Source organism: Patiria miniata, unplaced genomic scaffold (assembly GCF_015706575.1).
Source record: "Patiria miniata isolate m_02_andy unplaced genomic scaffold, ASM1570657v1 HiC_scaffold_21, whole genome shotgun sequence".
Lineage (NCBI taxonomy): Eukaryota > Metazoa > Echinodermata > Asteroidea > Valvatida > Asterinidae > Patiria > Patiria miniata.
The window spans coordinates 8,033,848-8,049,230 of NW_024037060.1; the positions used below are offsets into that span (position 1 = coordinate 8,033,848).

At 40.1% G+C, this 15,383-nt stretch overlaps 1 protein-coding gene across 9 annotated transcripts in view; it reads right to left on the reverse strand.

Moving 5' to 3' along the window:
• The window catches only part of LOC119729812 (CLIP-associating protein 1-B-like), an 84,667-nt gene that overhangs the window by 24,436 nt on the left and 44,848 nt on the right, over positions 1-15,383 (reverse strand). For 6 of the 9 annotated variants that reach the window (XM_038202600.1, XM_038202597.1, XM_038202599.1 and 3 more), the window contains 13 exons: positions 15,022-15,095; positions 14,546-14,638; positions 13,353-13,498; positions 11,966-12,101; positions 11,336-11,406; positions 10,162-10,299; positions 9,534-9,710; positions 8,722-8,789; positions 8,208-8,240; positions 7,016-7,174; positions 3,501-3,590; positions 2,891-3,064; positions 1,905-2,038 (listed from right to left, as the gene is read on the reverse strand). In XM_038202600.1, the coding sequence (XP_038058528.1) occupies positions 1,905-2,038; positions 2,891-3,064; positions 3,501-3,590; positions 7,016-7,174; positions 8,208-8,240; positions 8,722-8,789; positions 9,534-9,710; positions 10,162-10,299; positions 11,336-11,406; positions 11,966-12,101; positions 13,353-13,498; positions 14,546-14,638; positions 15,022-15,095 (1,493 nt within the window). The remainder of the gene's footprint in view (positions 1-1,904; positions 2,039-2,890; positions 3,065-3,500; positions 3,591-7,015; positions 7,175-8,207; positions 8,241-8,721; positions 8,790-9,533; positions 9,711-10,161; positions 10,300-11,335; positions 11,407-11,965; positions 12,102-13,352; positions 13,499-14,545; positions 14,639-15,021; positions 15,096-15,383) is intronic. The other 3 variants (XM_038202598.1, XM_038202601.1, XM_038202603.1) reach the window with 3 other exon arrangements.

A 15,383-nucleotide genomic window follows, 5' to 3' on the forward strand; every position in this document is an offset into this window, starting at 1 on the left:
TTTCGGGTTTTTCACAAGATGGCTTAACCGACCCCACCCGACCCGAAAATTGCAAACGCAAAACTGAAACCGACCCGACCCAACTGAAATGATGGAAAAACCGACCCAACCCGACCCGAAGTTGGTTTCAGGTCGGGTCGGTTTCAGTTTCAGGTCGACTTAGCACAACATTAGGGCACATGGTCTATACATTTGAAGATAAGGATGCAGCAAATAATAAAATCTAACTTGATTTCAACAACTATTTAAATTGTTTACGTCTTCACAAGAGCGAGGGCTTCTAAGTCCTTTTCTCTACACTTGCTAGCTCTAAGCATGTACTTGCTTGAACAAGACTATGCGATAGCAGTATCCAAACTCAATTGTTCACAAACTTGATTTTCTTTCACAGGATTTTGACTTTGACACCTGCCATGCTGCTGTAATTATACTCTAAATCATTATGTAGGTACTGAACCATATAAATCAGGGCTTAAAGTTAGAAGAAAAAATTGCTTCTAAAATATCCCAACATTTTATTCCAGGACAAAAAAAAAAACACCTGAGAAAAAACAACAAAACAAAACACAGTGCAATATTGATGTGCATCTTATCAACATCAGAATAACAAGTGCCGTAGACTTGAGTTTATTTTTGATGCTAACATGCAGTCAAAACCGTGTTCTCCAAAGAGCATTGATAACAGCCCATTTCAGGCCAATTTTTTTTCTAAGTTCAGTAGATAAAACAAAACAACCAGTGCATTGTAAATCTGTGATATCCATGCTCATACTGTGCACCTAATGTAAGAAAGATTAGTTCATGTGGTAACACAAGCCAGTGTTCAACTGTTAGGAATGGAATCGTAAGTGCAAACTTCCTTAGGATATTTTTTCATCCCTTTTTTCAAATTGATAATTCGTTGTCCAAAAGCATTTGACTGCGTTCAGATTTTATTATGAACAACACATAACTTTTCGATAGCCACAGACTTGACATTTCAATGAAATTTCCTGCACTTTTTATTAAAGACTTTAATAATTTACTGAAAAACAGACTGTAAGTCTGTTTTTCAGACTTACAGTTTTGTTAAATTGTCCCTTATCACATATTTTTGTAATCCTTGTACACGAACAAAGTGTCTGTGAAAGAGCAGTAATACAAAATGCAACAAGGATTTCTTTCTTTTTTATTAAATTTGGAGTGATTTGTTTTCTCTCTTTTGAGATATGATGGAATTTAACTCAGTTTTTGGTCTATATTTCTATTTTTGAGTGTTCTTTTGAACTGCATGGCAACATTGCAGTTTTGCAAATTCAGTTTTCTTTGTCTTGATGGACTTGCATACTTTTATCTGTTTTGGTTACTCAGAGGTAAAAATCATTGAGACTTGATGTGCGTACGTGAAGCGTTCTGGCAAAATAAGACATAACTGGGCACAGGCCATAGTGGAGAAAAATGAAGAAAAAAAACCACCCAAATAGCGGTGATTTTTGTTCTATTTTCAGATTTATTGATATTTTTAATCTGTTATGTCTACTTCACATATTTTAAATAACTATTTTAAAAATCATGGATATTTTTTGTAGTTTTTTAAGGAAAAACAATTGGCATCTTTCACTTTCACCACTACAAAACTCTTAACTGTAAAAGCGTTTTTCCCAGTATTTTTACTTTTTTGACAAGTCGATAAATGCGAATTTTAAACAGCCATAACTTGTCAACGGAATTTCCAATCGAAGTGCAACAAACAGTATTGTAAGGAGAATTCTATTCTCTTTCCTTATACCCACAAACCCTCATTTCGACTCTGCCCAATTCTGTCTGATTTTACCAGAACGCCTAACATATGTCCAGTTGGGATTGCAAACTGGTTTTGTGATCCAACCTTACAAGACGGCGATGATGAACCAATGTGATCTTACCAGGGCCATAGCCAGGGCCGTCTCCGCATCCTGACCCGGTTCCAAGACTCGTTGGGTCAAGATGTTCCCCTTGTGGTTCGCCTCTCGTTGGGCTTGACTCCCTGAAGAGTTGCTTAGACGACGATCTCGTGAGGCTACAGTAAGAAGATAAGAAAATGTTTCAAACTCACCATGCTTTAACTAAAGACTTGAATACCGACGCTACATATTAAGGATTGGGCTTCATCATATTCAATTTCTGTGATGACAATTTTACAAATGAAGAATGTGTCTTAAGTGACAGCTATACATCTGGAAGTCATAACAACAAGGTAGAATGTTATTTTAAACTTTTTTTAAATTTTAATTGATACATGTTCATTGTTAATACTGTTCGCTTGAACCAGTGATTACAATTTTGCAATTGAAAACTGTGTCTTACATGTCAGTGAAACTTATGCAACTGGAAGTTGCAAAAAGCAAAATTCTGAACTTTCCACAGTTTTTCAAATTTTAGGTGCATGATCTAAAGGGAAAAGTTGCATCCTTGAAATGATATGAGCCCAATTTCATAGTGCTGCTTAACGCCGTTTTTTGGTGCTTACTCAGTCTCTGTCAATTTCATAGAGACTGTAAGCAGTTAGCGCAGCAAAAGCACGCTTAACTTCAGAGAAAAAAGTTGCTTAAATCAGTGACGTGACGATAGAAATCTCCATGCAAGCACAACCGTTAGCACGTCCACACCAAGAAATAGTGCTTAAGCTCAGCATGATTTTCTGCTATAGTAAGCACAAGTTTTCTGTTGTTAAGCAGCACTATGAAACTGGGCCCTGCTTGGAGAGCTTTGTCAATTGTTTTTCTTTACAAATCTATTATTTTAAGTATTTATGTTATAAATTTCCGTGAACATCACACATTAGTATGACAATGGAAAGAGTTTACACTAGTAACAACTAACACTAGTAACACCTAATCTAGCTTGATTAGGTAAAAAAAACACGACTGACCAAAGTTGTATCTGCTGGGGCTAGCTTCCCTGCTGGTCCCCTGACTACGAGGCACTGGTATCCCGCTCTTGTTGCGTCGTCTCGCTGCGGTAGCTGCGCTACCGTTCACCGCTATGCCTTGCTGCAAGCGGAGTTGTGACGGGGAACTAGAACGGCTGTTTGTCCGACTACCAGCTGAAAATCGTGTCGGACAATAAGCAGGGTTTAAATTGTCGATCATTTCCAATTCTTTAGAACTACATTATGAACAATTCACTTTTGTAAAGTGTAAAGGGGCAAGGGGGGGGGTGCCGTTAGGTGTAGGGATATTACTGTTGGGAAGGGGGTGGGGGAAGGGGTGGGGAGGGGGGAGGTGGGCGTAGGGGGTCAGGGTTGGTGGGGTGGTAGGTGGGGTAATGTGAACTTACGTTGAGATTGTGAGACGCCAATTCTACTCTTTGTTCTGCCCATCCTTCCGTTAAGTGTAGGGATATTACTGTAGGGGAGGGGTGGGCGGAGGGAGGTGGGCATAGGGGGTTGGGGGGGGGGGGAGGTGGGCGCAGGGGGTCGGGGAGGTGGGCGCAGGGGGTCGGGGGGGGGTGGGGTGGTAGGTGGGGTAATGTGAACTTACGTTGAGATTGTGAGACGCCAATTCTACTCTTTGTTCTGCCCGTCCTTCCGTTAGGTGTAGGGATATTACTACGTCCCGGTGTGGTCGCAGCTAAACAATAACAGAATAGGTTCAACTAATTAATCAAAATTCTTTAATTACTGATTTCTAAAATACTGCCAAAAAACCCAAAGAATACACAAAGGCAACTTTCTACTTACAGCGGCTGAAATTACGGCCTGTTATTGGAAATATGCTATTTTTTTCCGAACAAATATTGCACTGCAAAGTCACACTCACGGTGCCTGTGACAACTCAATATTAGTTTTTAAGGCAATTTTTGTCCGAGTAGTTTTCATAACTGAATTCACCCGCTGCATTTCAACAGACCATTTAAGACATTCGACACAGTTCTATCATAAGCCTTATCAACACGATTTTTTGCTGCTTTTGTTTGTCAACTTTTTTTACACATTTAGTTTCTTCAAAATGGCTGCTTCTCACGACATTCTAAAAATCAATTATGATAAATTGAGGTTTGTTTTTCTAATCTTAAATAGTCTTTCTTCATGTGAACTGGATTTATACTCACACACATCCAATGGTTAGTTTAAAACAAGTCTCGCACTAATTTCATTTTATTAATCCTAACCATCCCCATCCAGTCAAACTCCAACACCAGTGTTTGTTGGAATCTGTTAGGGTGAGTACTGCACTAGTAAACTGATTATGCTTTTACATGGGTTAGGCATACCACAAATAATAAGCAACTGTTTATGTGTACAGTTTACCGCATGGTGTTGGAATTTGCAAGGGTGAGGAAGGGTCCTAGTAAATCACCCTAGGGGGTTAGGGTTAAATTAATAGAAACATTTCAAATTAGCATTGAAACCGTGAGGGCCTTGGTGCTCCCTTGTGTGGTGAGAATTCAAAAAGAAAACGTGCCCAATGTCATACAATGGATTAGCACCGATAGCCTTGGCTTCGATGCTGATTTAAAATACTTCTGTTAAGCACCAACAATTTCTGCAACCAACAAACACCGTTTTTTTTTGCAAATAAACTAAGCAATGCTACAAGGATTTAATTAGAAAACAAACCAAGCAGACCAATCTTGCTGAAGAGGCTTTCAATTAAGCATTGTTTTGCAAGTGGCAAACTGTGCAGATTTCCCAAACAATCATGAGAAGCATGAAGCAAAATGATAAGTAGCGAGAGAAGTTTGATGTAAGAGTCTGTCAACAGATATCATTTTAGGCCCGTTCTAGACGCCATTCGACTGCCGCGCCGAACTTGATTAATTTGGCATGGTGATAGAATAGCGTTAAAACCATTTGGCTCGGCGAATCGAGTTTGGCATAGCAACACACCTAATAGGGCGACAGGGCTGTCGCGCTATCGCCGTTCCGAACGGGCAGTGGCACAACACTGATCCAAACGCCGTGCCATTGCCGTGCCGAAATCAATTCAATTCAAAGTTGGGGCAAACATTTTAGGAATGCACAATACCCTATCTTGCGTCCACATCACAGGGAGTGAAATTGGCAGGAATATGTTGATCGCGCAAAAAGTTCAATGAATCGCTTGAACTGCTTTCACCTGGCCAGTAACTCCATCTGCATTAAGGTTCGACTATTAAGTTTGGCATTTAGAGCAACTGCCGTGCTGTGGACAAGCTATTGCCGCGCTCATTTTGATTAGTTCGGTGTGGTAGTAGAACGGCGTCTAGTACGGGCCTTATTTACCAATGATAGCGTGGGACAAAAGGAATACTTGGAAGTGAGTGAGAGAGGGCAGAGAGAGGCACAGAGAAAAAAGAAGAAAATCTATGTTGATTCAGCTCATTATTCACTCATATTTAGGAGTTTGCTTGCACTCAGAAAGCGTACATGCCAGCAAATCGCTGAGAAGCAAGGGGATTTCATTGCTATCTCACCAAAAAGAATTTACCATCAAGTCAGAAGAAAAAAATACAAATGTAAAATTTAGAAAACTAGAGTGCACTAAACTGAAGTAACGGGGAAAACTAACAGAAAAGATATTACATGTAAATTTGAACAGAAATGCAGTTTTGAGCCAATTACAACTACATGTACATATTAAAGAACGCAGCAAGAAAATTAAAAGACAAGGTTAATCAAATGTACGACATATTGTAAACTTCATCCTGCTCTCTTTATAAAAAAATAAACAAGAAAAAATATGCAAAGTCCCACCTAATACTGCAGCACTACCAATATTTACCACACGGACACTACACAAGAACCCATACCACATATTTATTCTTGGCACAACCAAAGCTTTAAGCAACACACAAAGGACTGACACTAAAATCTTGAACTATCAAAAAAAAATAAAGAATCCCTTTGGATTTGAAATTTAAGAATAAAGGTCAAGAATGCCACACCTCTTCTCCTGCGCAAGTCGGCTCCTGATTGGTTGATTTCAGAAGGAATTACGTCAGAATGAAATATAAGCTAACAATTCTTGCATACAAATTAAGAAATAAAATCTTGTGTTTTCTACCCCAAGCCTTATTCATAAGTGTTTTATTACAGGAAACCTGAGCAGTTTAACTAACAAATGAAAATTTTTAATTGCAAACAAATCTGCATCAAAAACAGATGGAGGTTTTTTTTTTGGTTTTCTTCTTTAACCCATTTTTAATCCAAATTACAAATAAACTTATTGAGCATTAAGTATTATCTCCTACGGAGAATCTAAACGGTTTGAAATCTGGTATGGAACCTTGCCTTCTACTGGAAAATACACTTGAAAATCAGATAGGGAACCCAACCTCGCCTCCATGGGCTGTGTGCGAATTCCTTCAATAAACCTTGGCCGTGTAGAATAACGAAAGCTGAAAGACTATTCAGAACGTACTGTACGCATATTTCAAAGGCTGCACGAACTATATGCATTGTGCCATCCACCGCACACCACGCCTGAACATTCTTTTCAAGACTGTGCGATGCCTCAACAATATGGATAGTCTGGAAGGCTCTGTTTTTTTCACAAAAATACCTGTATTTTGTGTCGTAAAAGGGAAGACTGAGGTACGCACATTATGCATTCTAGCAACGCGACGTCAAAATCTCATCTCTGAAAGGATTGATTCTAAGAATTTGATTCTTCAAAATAGAAAGCACTACGTCGCGCGTTAAACACATCGACTGCAGTCCTAATTGAAATCTACCAAATAGTGGGAGATTTGTAATTACAAAATACCAGGGGTTACGATCGTGCAAGGCACGGTGGGAAGCAACATGGCGCAGTAAGATCGTACACATGGGAACGAGGTTGATAGGGAACCTACATTTGTAGACTTCCATGGTGATAGTTTTCCAACATGCTTCAAGATCTGGTATAGTGCCCTGACTTCTATTATAAAAGACTTACAGAAACTGATGCAATTGATGAGGTACCCGATGCAAATGTTATCAAAGAATAACTCAACACAACCATAAGAACAGAAAGAGAAACAACCCCAGTCAAAAGCAACAAGTTGGAAAATTAGGCATGCATGATTAATTTACCCAGCAAGTTTTCCCTAGATGTTGACTTGGATCTGGGCATGCGAGCCGCCATGCCGGCTGCGCTCGTGTTGGAAGCGTAGCGGGAACGGGATCTGGAGGCCGCCGCGAGGTTGACCTCGCTACTGGAACGCTGGCCAAGGGCTCCGCTTTTGTTGCCATCTGCGATATGTGGAGGGGAGGGAGGGGGTCATGATGGATAAAATGGAGGACGGAAAAAAATGACGATTTTCGAAAGGACAGGGTGATGATTGGGTTGGGATTGGACAAACAAGACAGACAGATGTAGAAGCAAAACAGAACAAACAGAAATAGAAACGACAGGACAGATTGATGCATATTATTTCAATAATAACGAGTACATGGATAGATACAGTATAATTAGAACCATTGTTTCGATATCAAAAAACCAGAAAAGGGAACATATGAAAACCATAGCGACAGAACAGTTAAGAAGACAGCACAAGGAACGGTAGACAGACAGGGAGACAGAAAGAGAGACAGACATGGACACACAAGGGTAGGGGAGCCCAGTTTAGATTAACATACAGGGACAGTGTCAATGTTAGAAGAACAGAAAGGATACATAATGACCATGGGTGAATAAATGGGCACGATATGGTTTTATGACAAATGGAGTATAGAGCAGGGTGGTATGAAACGTTGTGAGCGAGGAATAAAAACAATACGGAAATCAATGGTCATCAAAGTCTAGTACCCAGACACTGCAACATTTGTTAATGTGCACCACCCATGGTAAATGCTTTGCTGAGTGTGTGTTTAAATATAAATATGTAAATGTGCAGATTGAGTATTCTCATGTATAAACCAATATATGATGCCATCACCTCAATACGGTGCTACCTTTCACAACAAAAATAACATAAACCAGAGCAATTTGGAAGTTTTGAAGAAACACACTTGGTACCGATTGAAGTGGTTGAGGGTTTTCAAATGGATTTGATTTTGGTGAGTGTTGTAGGGAAGACAGGTGTCTCTTCGACATCGTAACCGCATGATCCATTTTGGACACTTCGTTTTACGGATCACTTACATACATGTAAATTGAAAACATTCACATATGATTCTTCATATAATTCTAGATAATTCCGTCAACATCGCAATACAGTACCAGTTTTGTTTCTTCAAACCACCTATATTTGTGATGATGCTCGATTAAATTCCATCTTTATACCTGTTTTGTCTGTGTGTGTATTGGGCCTATAAACTAGGAAAAACAGGTGAAAATAAAACGAGGTTAATAAGTGACCTGTAAACGTTAGAAAATTGTGCTCACAAAACTGAAAGTACTTCTTTTCCAGTTTATACTGGCTGCAAAGAACTTTTCTTTAAACAAATTAACAAAACGTGGGCTGTGATTGGCTCGAGTTAAAGACTCTAAATATCAAGTGTAAAATTTTTGTTTTTGTTTTTACTTTACTCTTTAGCTAAAATGTTACGCTTAAAGCTATAAAGTGAGGTCTGAAATTCTGAATTCTCTGACATTCGAATGAACGGCATTTCGCGTGACAATGACATGCGTCTTTCATCATCAATGAAATTGGTGTTGTATTCTGGGGCGATTAGTTTTCACGAACTTTTGCATGGTGCAAACAATGAAAGGTTTGACAAAGTGAAGCATGTCGTTGGACAATGTCTGTGGCATTGCATTCACACTTGTTTACACATGATCATCTGCATTTCGTTACCTATTTCAGTTGTTTTCCTCCGTGTTGATCTACTGGCATAGATTGATCTCCTCGGCAACGTCGTCGAGCTGGGGGAAAAAGAAAGAAACTTCAATCAATGAAAACTCAAAGCAACCTGAACTTAAAACAATGATAAATGCAATTGAGACGATGCATGGGGAAATTCTTGAAAACTACTCACAACCTTCCAATTTGTTTGAGACATACATCAAATTCTGTTCAATTTTGGGGGGGGGGGGGGGGGGGGTTAACCAATGACTTTGCAGAGAAGATTCCATCGAAAAATAGTCACCCGTAAAAGTAGTCCTGTAGCCCATCGCCATTTTCTTAAAATGATACCTGAGCTCAATTGCAAATAACAGAGCAATTGTAGGGCCTAATTTCATCAGAAATACGAGCTCGCAGTCTTGTTCACGGCTTCAACTTTCTTTTTACAAACCCTTAAGTCTATGGCCCACAAAATGCTCTAAAACCGGAGATTTTGAGGGCATGCACATTGTGATTTCGGACCTATTTACTGGCCTGCACTCCTAGACAACAAAACACTTTATGCATAAGTCTGACGAGTCTGGCACCTGAAGTTCTCCTGTGAGCCAGAGCTGGAAGCCCTAGACAACAAAGGACCTTATGTAATAAATCTGTCTAATCTGGTACCTGACGTTCTCCTGTGAGCCAAAGCTAGAAGCCCTAGACAACAACAGACCTTACGTAATGAGTCTGACTAGTATGGTACCTGACGTTCTCCTGTGAGCCGGAGCTGGAAGCCCTAGACAACAAAGGACTTTATGTAATGAGTCTGACTAGTCTGGTACCTGACGTTCTCCTGTGAGCCGGAGCTGGAAGCCCTAGACAGGGACTTGGAGCTGAGCGATCCTGAGCTAGACGCACCACTCATGTCGCCTTGTACTGCCTTCTGCTTGGATGCATCCAGGGAGTGGAAGAGCTTGTCGGCTTGGACACGGAAATGCTCCGAAAACTTCCAAAAAGCCCTGTCAAGAAGAAAACGTATTCATTCATGACTATCATTTTGAGGTTTTTAAGCATTTATTTAACAATTTAGAAAAGCCATTGTATTTTCGAATTTGTTTAGCATTAATTCAATGATTTTTAGAGGAAAGACACTCAACGATTGAGAGGAAAGGTAAGGAAAGAACTAGAATGTTTGAATTAACCCCGACTGCCCTGAATCCTTCAAAATCCTCTTTGCCAAAGTGGAGGAATTTGGAGGACTGAGGTTACATGGCAAAGTGCCCTTATTATCTGATTTCGTAGGATACACTTTGTCAAGGTCTTAGGCCGGACCTTGCGTTGTTCTTGCTCAGCCATGCATAAATACAGGCCTGGATTATGCTTGAATCCTCTGTACTGCTCCAGCATGTCACTGGCCACACTCCCCAGAAAAGTCCGGTGGGTGGGGGGGGGGGGGGGGGGATAACTTACTTTCTTGATATAGCTCTAGCCTCACTGTCTGCATCTTCAATGCCTTTATGCACGCAATCCGAGAGAATGTTGACATGTTTCTCCAAGGAATGCGTCTCCCAATCCGTCAGAATGTTCAGGAGAAATTGACAGCTTTGTCTGTTAAAAAAAGGAAAAATATGTGATGTAGCAATGGAAATATTTCCGATTGTTCTTGGAAAATGAGGGACACTTGGCTGTAAACATCATGCCCGTAAAGACAAAGCAGTTTACAAGCACCCGACAGAATTTCATGAGGAGTACATTGCTTGTGATTGCATCTCAGCTATTTTTTTTGCTGAAAAAAGGTTGATTTTGTTATTGTTAAGTAGTAACTGATGAGAAGCAGATCCATAAACTAAGTACACTTGCCGTAAACTAATCCATCAACCACAATAAGAAGACACTAATGAGCTGACCTAAGGCTCGCATGAATGTTGCACACATTCTCAAATTTTAGAAGAACGTACGTGCCAAACAGAAGCGTATCCAGAGGGAAGCGGGAAGGGGGCGGGGAATTTCTTTTTTAACAAAACGAAAGTGCCAGTACCTCAAAGCCGCTTTTAGTAGTAATGCTAGCGGGGCTGTGGGGGTGTCACACTCCCGAATTAATATTTTTTTTGTTGACGAAATCGTAGTTTTGTTGGCAAAATTGTGTGGCCCCCCCTCCCCCCACATCTTTGTAAACACCAGCAATTATGGACCCCTATTGTCCGTAATCCCCATTCCTTTGTGAGAACTTTTTAACAAAAGCTCTCAATGGTTTTGTACACGAATTTCAGTCGTGGACTATCGGTCAATCGTGGACGTACTGTTTCTGCCCTAACCCTTTTGTCCAAGGTCCACGATTGCCGGTGTTTACTTAGTCACACACACAATTTCTGATTTTGCGGTGGCTGGCTGACCAGAAAATTCCCTTCTAGCTTCCGTTTGCTGGGCGGTCAACAATCCGATTGTCCCAGACAAAACTGGGGCAGCTTTTTCTGAAATATTACCTGTTTTACCACCCCTCCCTCCCCCCCCCCCCCCCCCTCGACCAAAAACCTGGATACGCTACTGGTGCCAATGGAATTACCAATTGCACATGCCACCTCAATATTGTCTGGTCATTGTGATCATTGAATTAGCCTGAAACTGCCGATGATTGGATACTCACCTCCTAATTGCAGTGGACTTGGAGGTGATGTTATGCTTGAAGATGGGTATTAATCTTGTTGAGTGATTGTGCTGAAAGACAACAAACAAACATAATAACAGCATGATGGAATCCACAAAAGCTTTTGGCATTGTCGTCGTTCATTTTAACCTGAACCCTGTGAGATCCTGGAAATCTTCCTGGGAGGATTTGGAGAATTTCGGAGGACAGAGGAAGCTACAGTCCAACCACTTAACAATGGTTTGATGCCAATCGAGTTACATGTCAAGTACATAGAATTTGCAATTGGTTTCTCACACATTGGAGGATTCCTGGAAAGCTTCCTAACAAAATGCCCAAGTAATTAGGGTTAATGACGAATGGCAGAAGTAGTAGGGGCCATGACATCAGGAAAACATGCCCCCTCCCCTAAAAATAGCCTTGTATTCCCTGGTCGGACCCACCCTTTTGGAATGTTGAACAGTTAAAAAAAAAAACACCTGAAAGCAAGAGAAACAGAAGTTTTTGACAACTGATGTTTGTCTTTCGATGTCTCAAACTTGTAACGTGGATACTTTTCTGTACTTCGTTTTTGACATGACCCAGAGGTTTGTTGAATTATTAAAGAACAAAAGAAAGATTTGTTCATACCTTTAGTATTATACCAAGACACACACTGCCAGATGTCGCCATTACTTTAACGGTGTTCTGTAGTAGATTGAACAGCGGTGGAAGCAGCGTCTCTGCTACATGGTCAAACTGACGGCCAAGCTTCACAGAAAAAAATCTGCACAGAAAAGTTGTAGAACAGTTAAAAGAATCTGCTGGACCTTGTTGGACCAGCATTCGTAAATTGGACCTTTTTGGCAAGTCCCATTCCCCTTAAGCAGATTCAAACAACACCGAAATATACACAGAAAACAGAAAAACAAAACAATATCATTCAGGGAGGGGGGAGGGAGAAGCATACAAAAATTGTTGCCCCCCCCCCTCCCCCCTAGAAATTTGATAGTCCTTTTTCACGAGCAGCTTGTTTTTCACGAGTGCCTATTTTTAACATCGCAGAGGCCGGGTGACCGATGAAAAAAACCAGGCTATACTTTCAGCACAGTTGAAATTGTCCCCCCCCCCCCCTGTAGCATCCAGCCTCCCCCCTTGCCCCTCTATGGTGACAATGCTGGCTATGCCACTGCCACCAGACAAAATGTCTTACAACAACTGAGAGTTTAAGCACCGGTCCAAGTAATACATCCTCTCCATTGTATATGCTCAACCGAAATACCGACCAAGACAGCGGCCGATTTACTTGATTACAGCCGGCATTAGGGAAATGGCTGCAGATTAATGGGAAATGGCAGCAGCCACTTCGATAGGCTCATGTGTGTTAGTGTAAAGCCGAAGCTAAGTAATGCGGATGCAGCCCAAGAATCTGCGAGTTAGGCTCCAATACCAGGGGTTGGCAACGATTATGTAACCAAGAGCTACAATTTAAAGGGAATATACAACATTTGCAAGCATCAAAAAACAACACTACCTAAGTATTATGGAATACCTTCCTGGACTGTTAGTGAATGAGTCTAAAGCATCCTGTAAAATCATGGCACCTGGTGTGCTGAAATTTTCAAGAAGACTTGTATTTTTGTATGAATTTCCAACGCTGGTCGGCCAACCACCGCTGGAATAAAACCTGGCTTTTTTTTCAAATACTGCCCCTAATTTACCATATTTAGTTTATAGTCCGCATTTTGTTTGCAATTGATTACACACCTATAAATGGGTACAAACGATTTCCCTGACCTTACAATTCCCTTATAAATCACTCTGTTTCATCTGAAGTGGGGTCAGGGAACCAGACTACAAGAACACGATTGTTTTTCTTAGTTTTTCCAGCATCTACGAACACAAAACTTCAAACAAGTCAGTGTAACAATATTTACTATAAAATACTAACCCCCAAGTTCTCTCATTTACGACAATTACAGTAAAAAGCAAATGTTGCATATTCCCTGTAATTCAAGCCGTTGACAAATAAACTTACGCCAATGTGATGCACCCTTCTCGCACGACCTGCGACCGGAGGTCCTTGACAGAAAACACTAAGGCCTCCTCAAGGATGCGCAGGCATGGCAGGAAACAGTCGTAGTCTGGCGCCCCGGCAATGAAGTAACTTCTCAGCTTCTTCAACTGTGACAACAGAGAAATTCAGGATGAGTCACCAGATCGAAAGTGAAAATCAAAGTTGGGAATGTGGACGTAAAATGGGCCCCCTATTCACCGCTAAGAAAACTCACCAAAATTAACAACTTCAGATTTCAAACGCGTGATAAAAAAGAAAGAAATATGTGATGGATGTGAAGTTCACATAACCAGGGTATTTAGTATAACTCCTTGCAGGAATACGGAGTTGTTGTCAAGTCAATCACAATTAAAATCACAATTAAAATCCACAATTAAAATCCACAATTAAAATCCACAAGTAAAATCCACACGTCAAATCACAAGTAAAAGCACAGGTAAAATTACCGGTACAATCACAAGTAAAATCACAAGTAAAATCCACAAGTAAAATCCACAAGTAAAATCCACAAGTAAAATCCACACGTAAAATCACAAGTAAAATCGCAGGTAAAATCACAAGTACAATCACAAGTACAATCACAAGTAAAATCACAATTAAAATCCACAATTAACATCCACAATTAAAATCCACAAGTAAAAATCACAAGTAAAATCCACAAGTGAAATCACAAGTAAAAATCACAAGTGAAATCCACAAGTAAAATCCACAAGTAAAATCACAAGTAAAATCATAGGTAAAATCACAGGTAAAATCACAGGTAAAAACACAGGTAAAATCACAGATAAATCACAGGTACAATCACTAGTAAAATCACAAGTAAAATCCACAAGTAAAATCACAGGTAAAATCCACAAGTAAAATCACAAGTAAAATCACAGGTGAAATCACCAGTAAAATCACCGGTAAAATCACAAGTCCATCACAAGTTTCATCACAAGTCAGCTCACAAGTAACAGGGGATGAGCAATTACGAAAGAATACCGTTGTCACGGTAATTTGAATAGCTTGTCGCTTGACTTGGGACTGTAGGACTTGTGATTTAGTCATCATGGAAGACAGTGATGAGCTGTGTTTTCGAAGCCTGGACTACAACAAACTTCACATGAAACTTTACAAAGCTCACGGCACACATGACATTTTCTGTGACTTACTGCATTGGTTCGCACTTCCCAATCTGCCTTCTCGTCTTTCATTATTTCATTGAGTTTATTCAGTTCCTCTTCCAGGGATCGATTGCTGAATATCTATAACCGAAAAGATAAGAACAATGATTTAATCTGATTTATACTTTGGTACAAGGCCAGGGTGAATTGAATTTGATGACCGAGTTGACATTCCCCCAATGTGAATTGTTTTCAACTTTTAAGAATTTGCAGTCTGAATACTTGATGTGACGTCTCAAGAGAATGAACCATACAACAACTGGATTATCAGGAATTTGCTTCATTTGCAAAGCCTGAAATAGTGAAAATTGAGAAAAGAATTTATTAGGACTATCCAAATACCAACATTTAAAAAAATGCAAGCGTGCACGATAGACATAATTATCCAGTATTGCTACGACAAGGTATTTTACAGATTGCAAATTCAAGGTGTTCGTGTTTCTTTATTGTTTCTTTGAACTTACTGTGACATTTGGTACATCCTCAAAGGAATTATAAAATGCATCTTCATCAACGGACCCAGCAGCAGATGAACCGCCTGCAATAATGAGAAAACAAAATTAAGAAAAGAAAAGAAAAGATCAGACAGGATTTGAAGAAAATGATTGTCTCTTTTTCACACTGGCCCTCTGACAGCAGTAAGAATACGTTTATAAAGCTTGACAATAAGGGAATAAATATGTGCTTGGCCGATTTTAAACAAGTACGTTTTAAACTGGCTACGGGCCTGGCTAAGGCCATCAGCTGCAAACAGGCCCCTAGCTGGTTTTAAATGTACTTGTTCAATACCGGCGAGGCATGAATTTATTCCCATTCATAAATACCA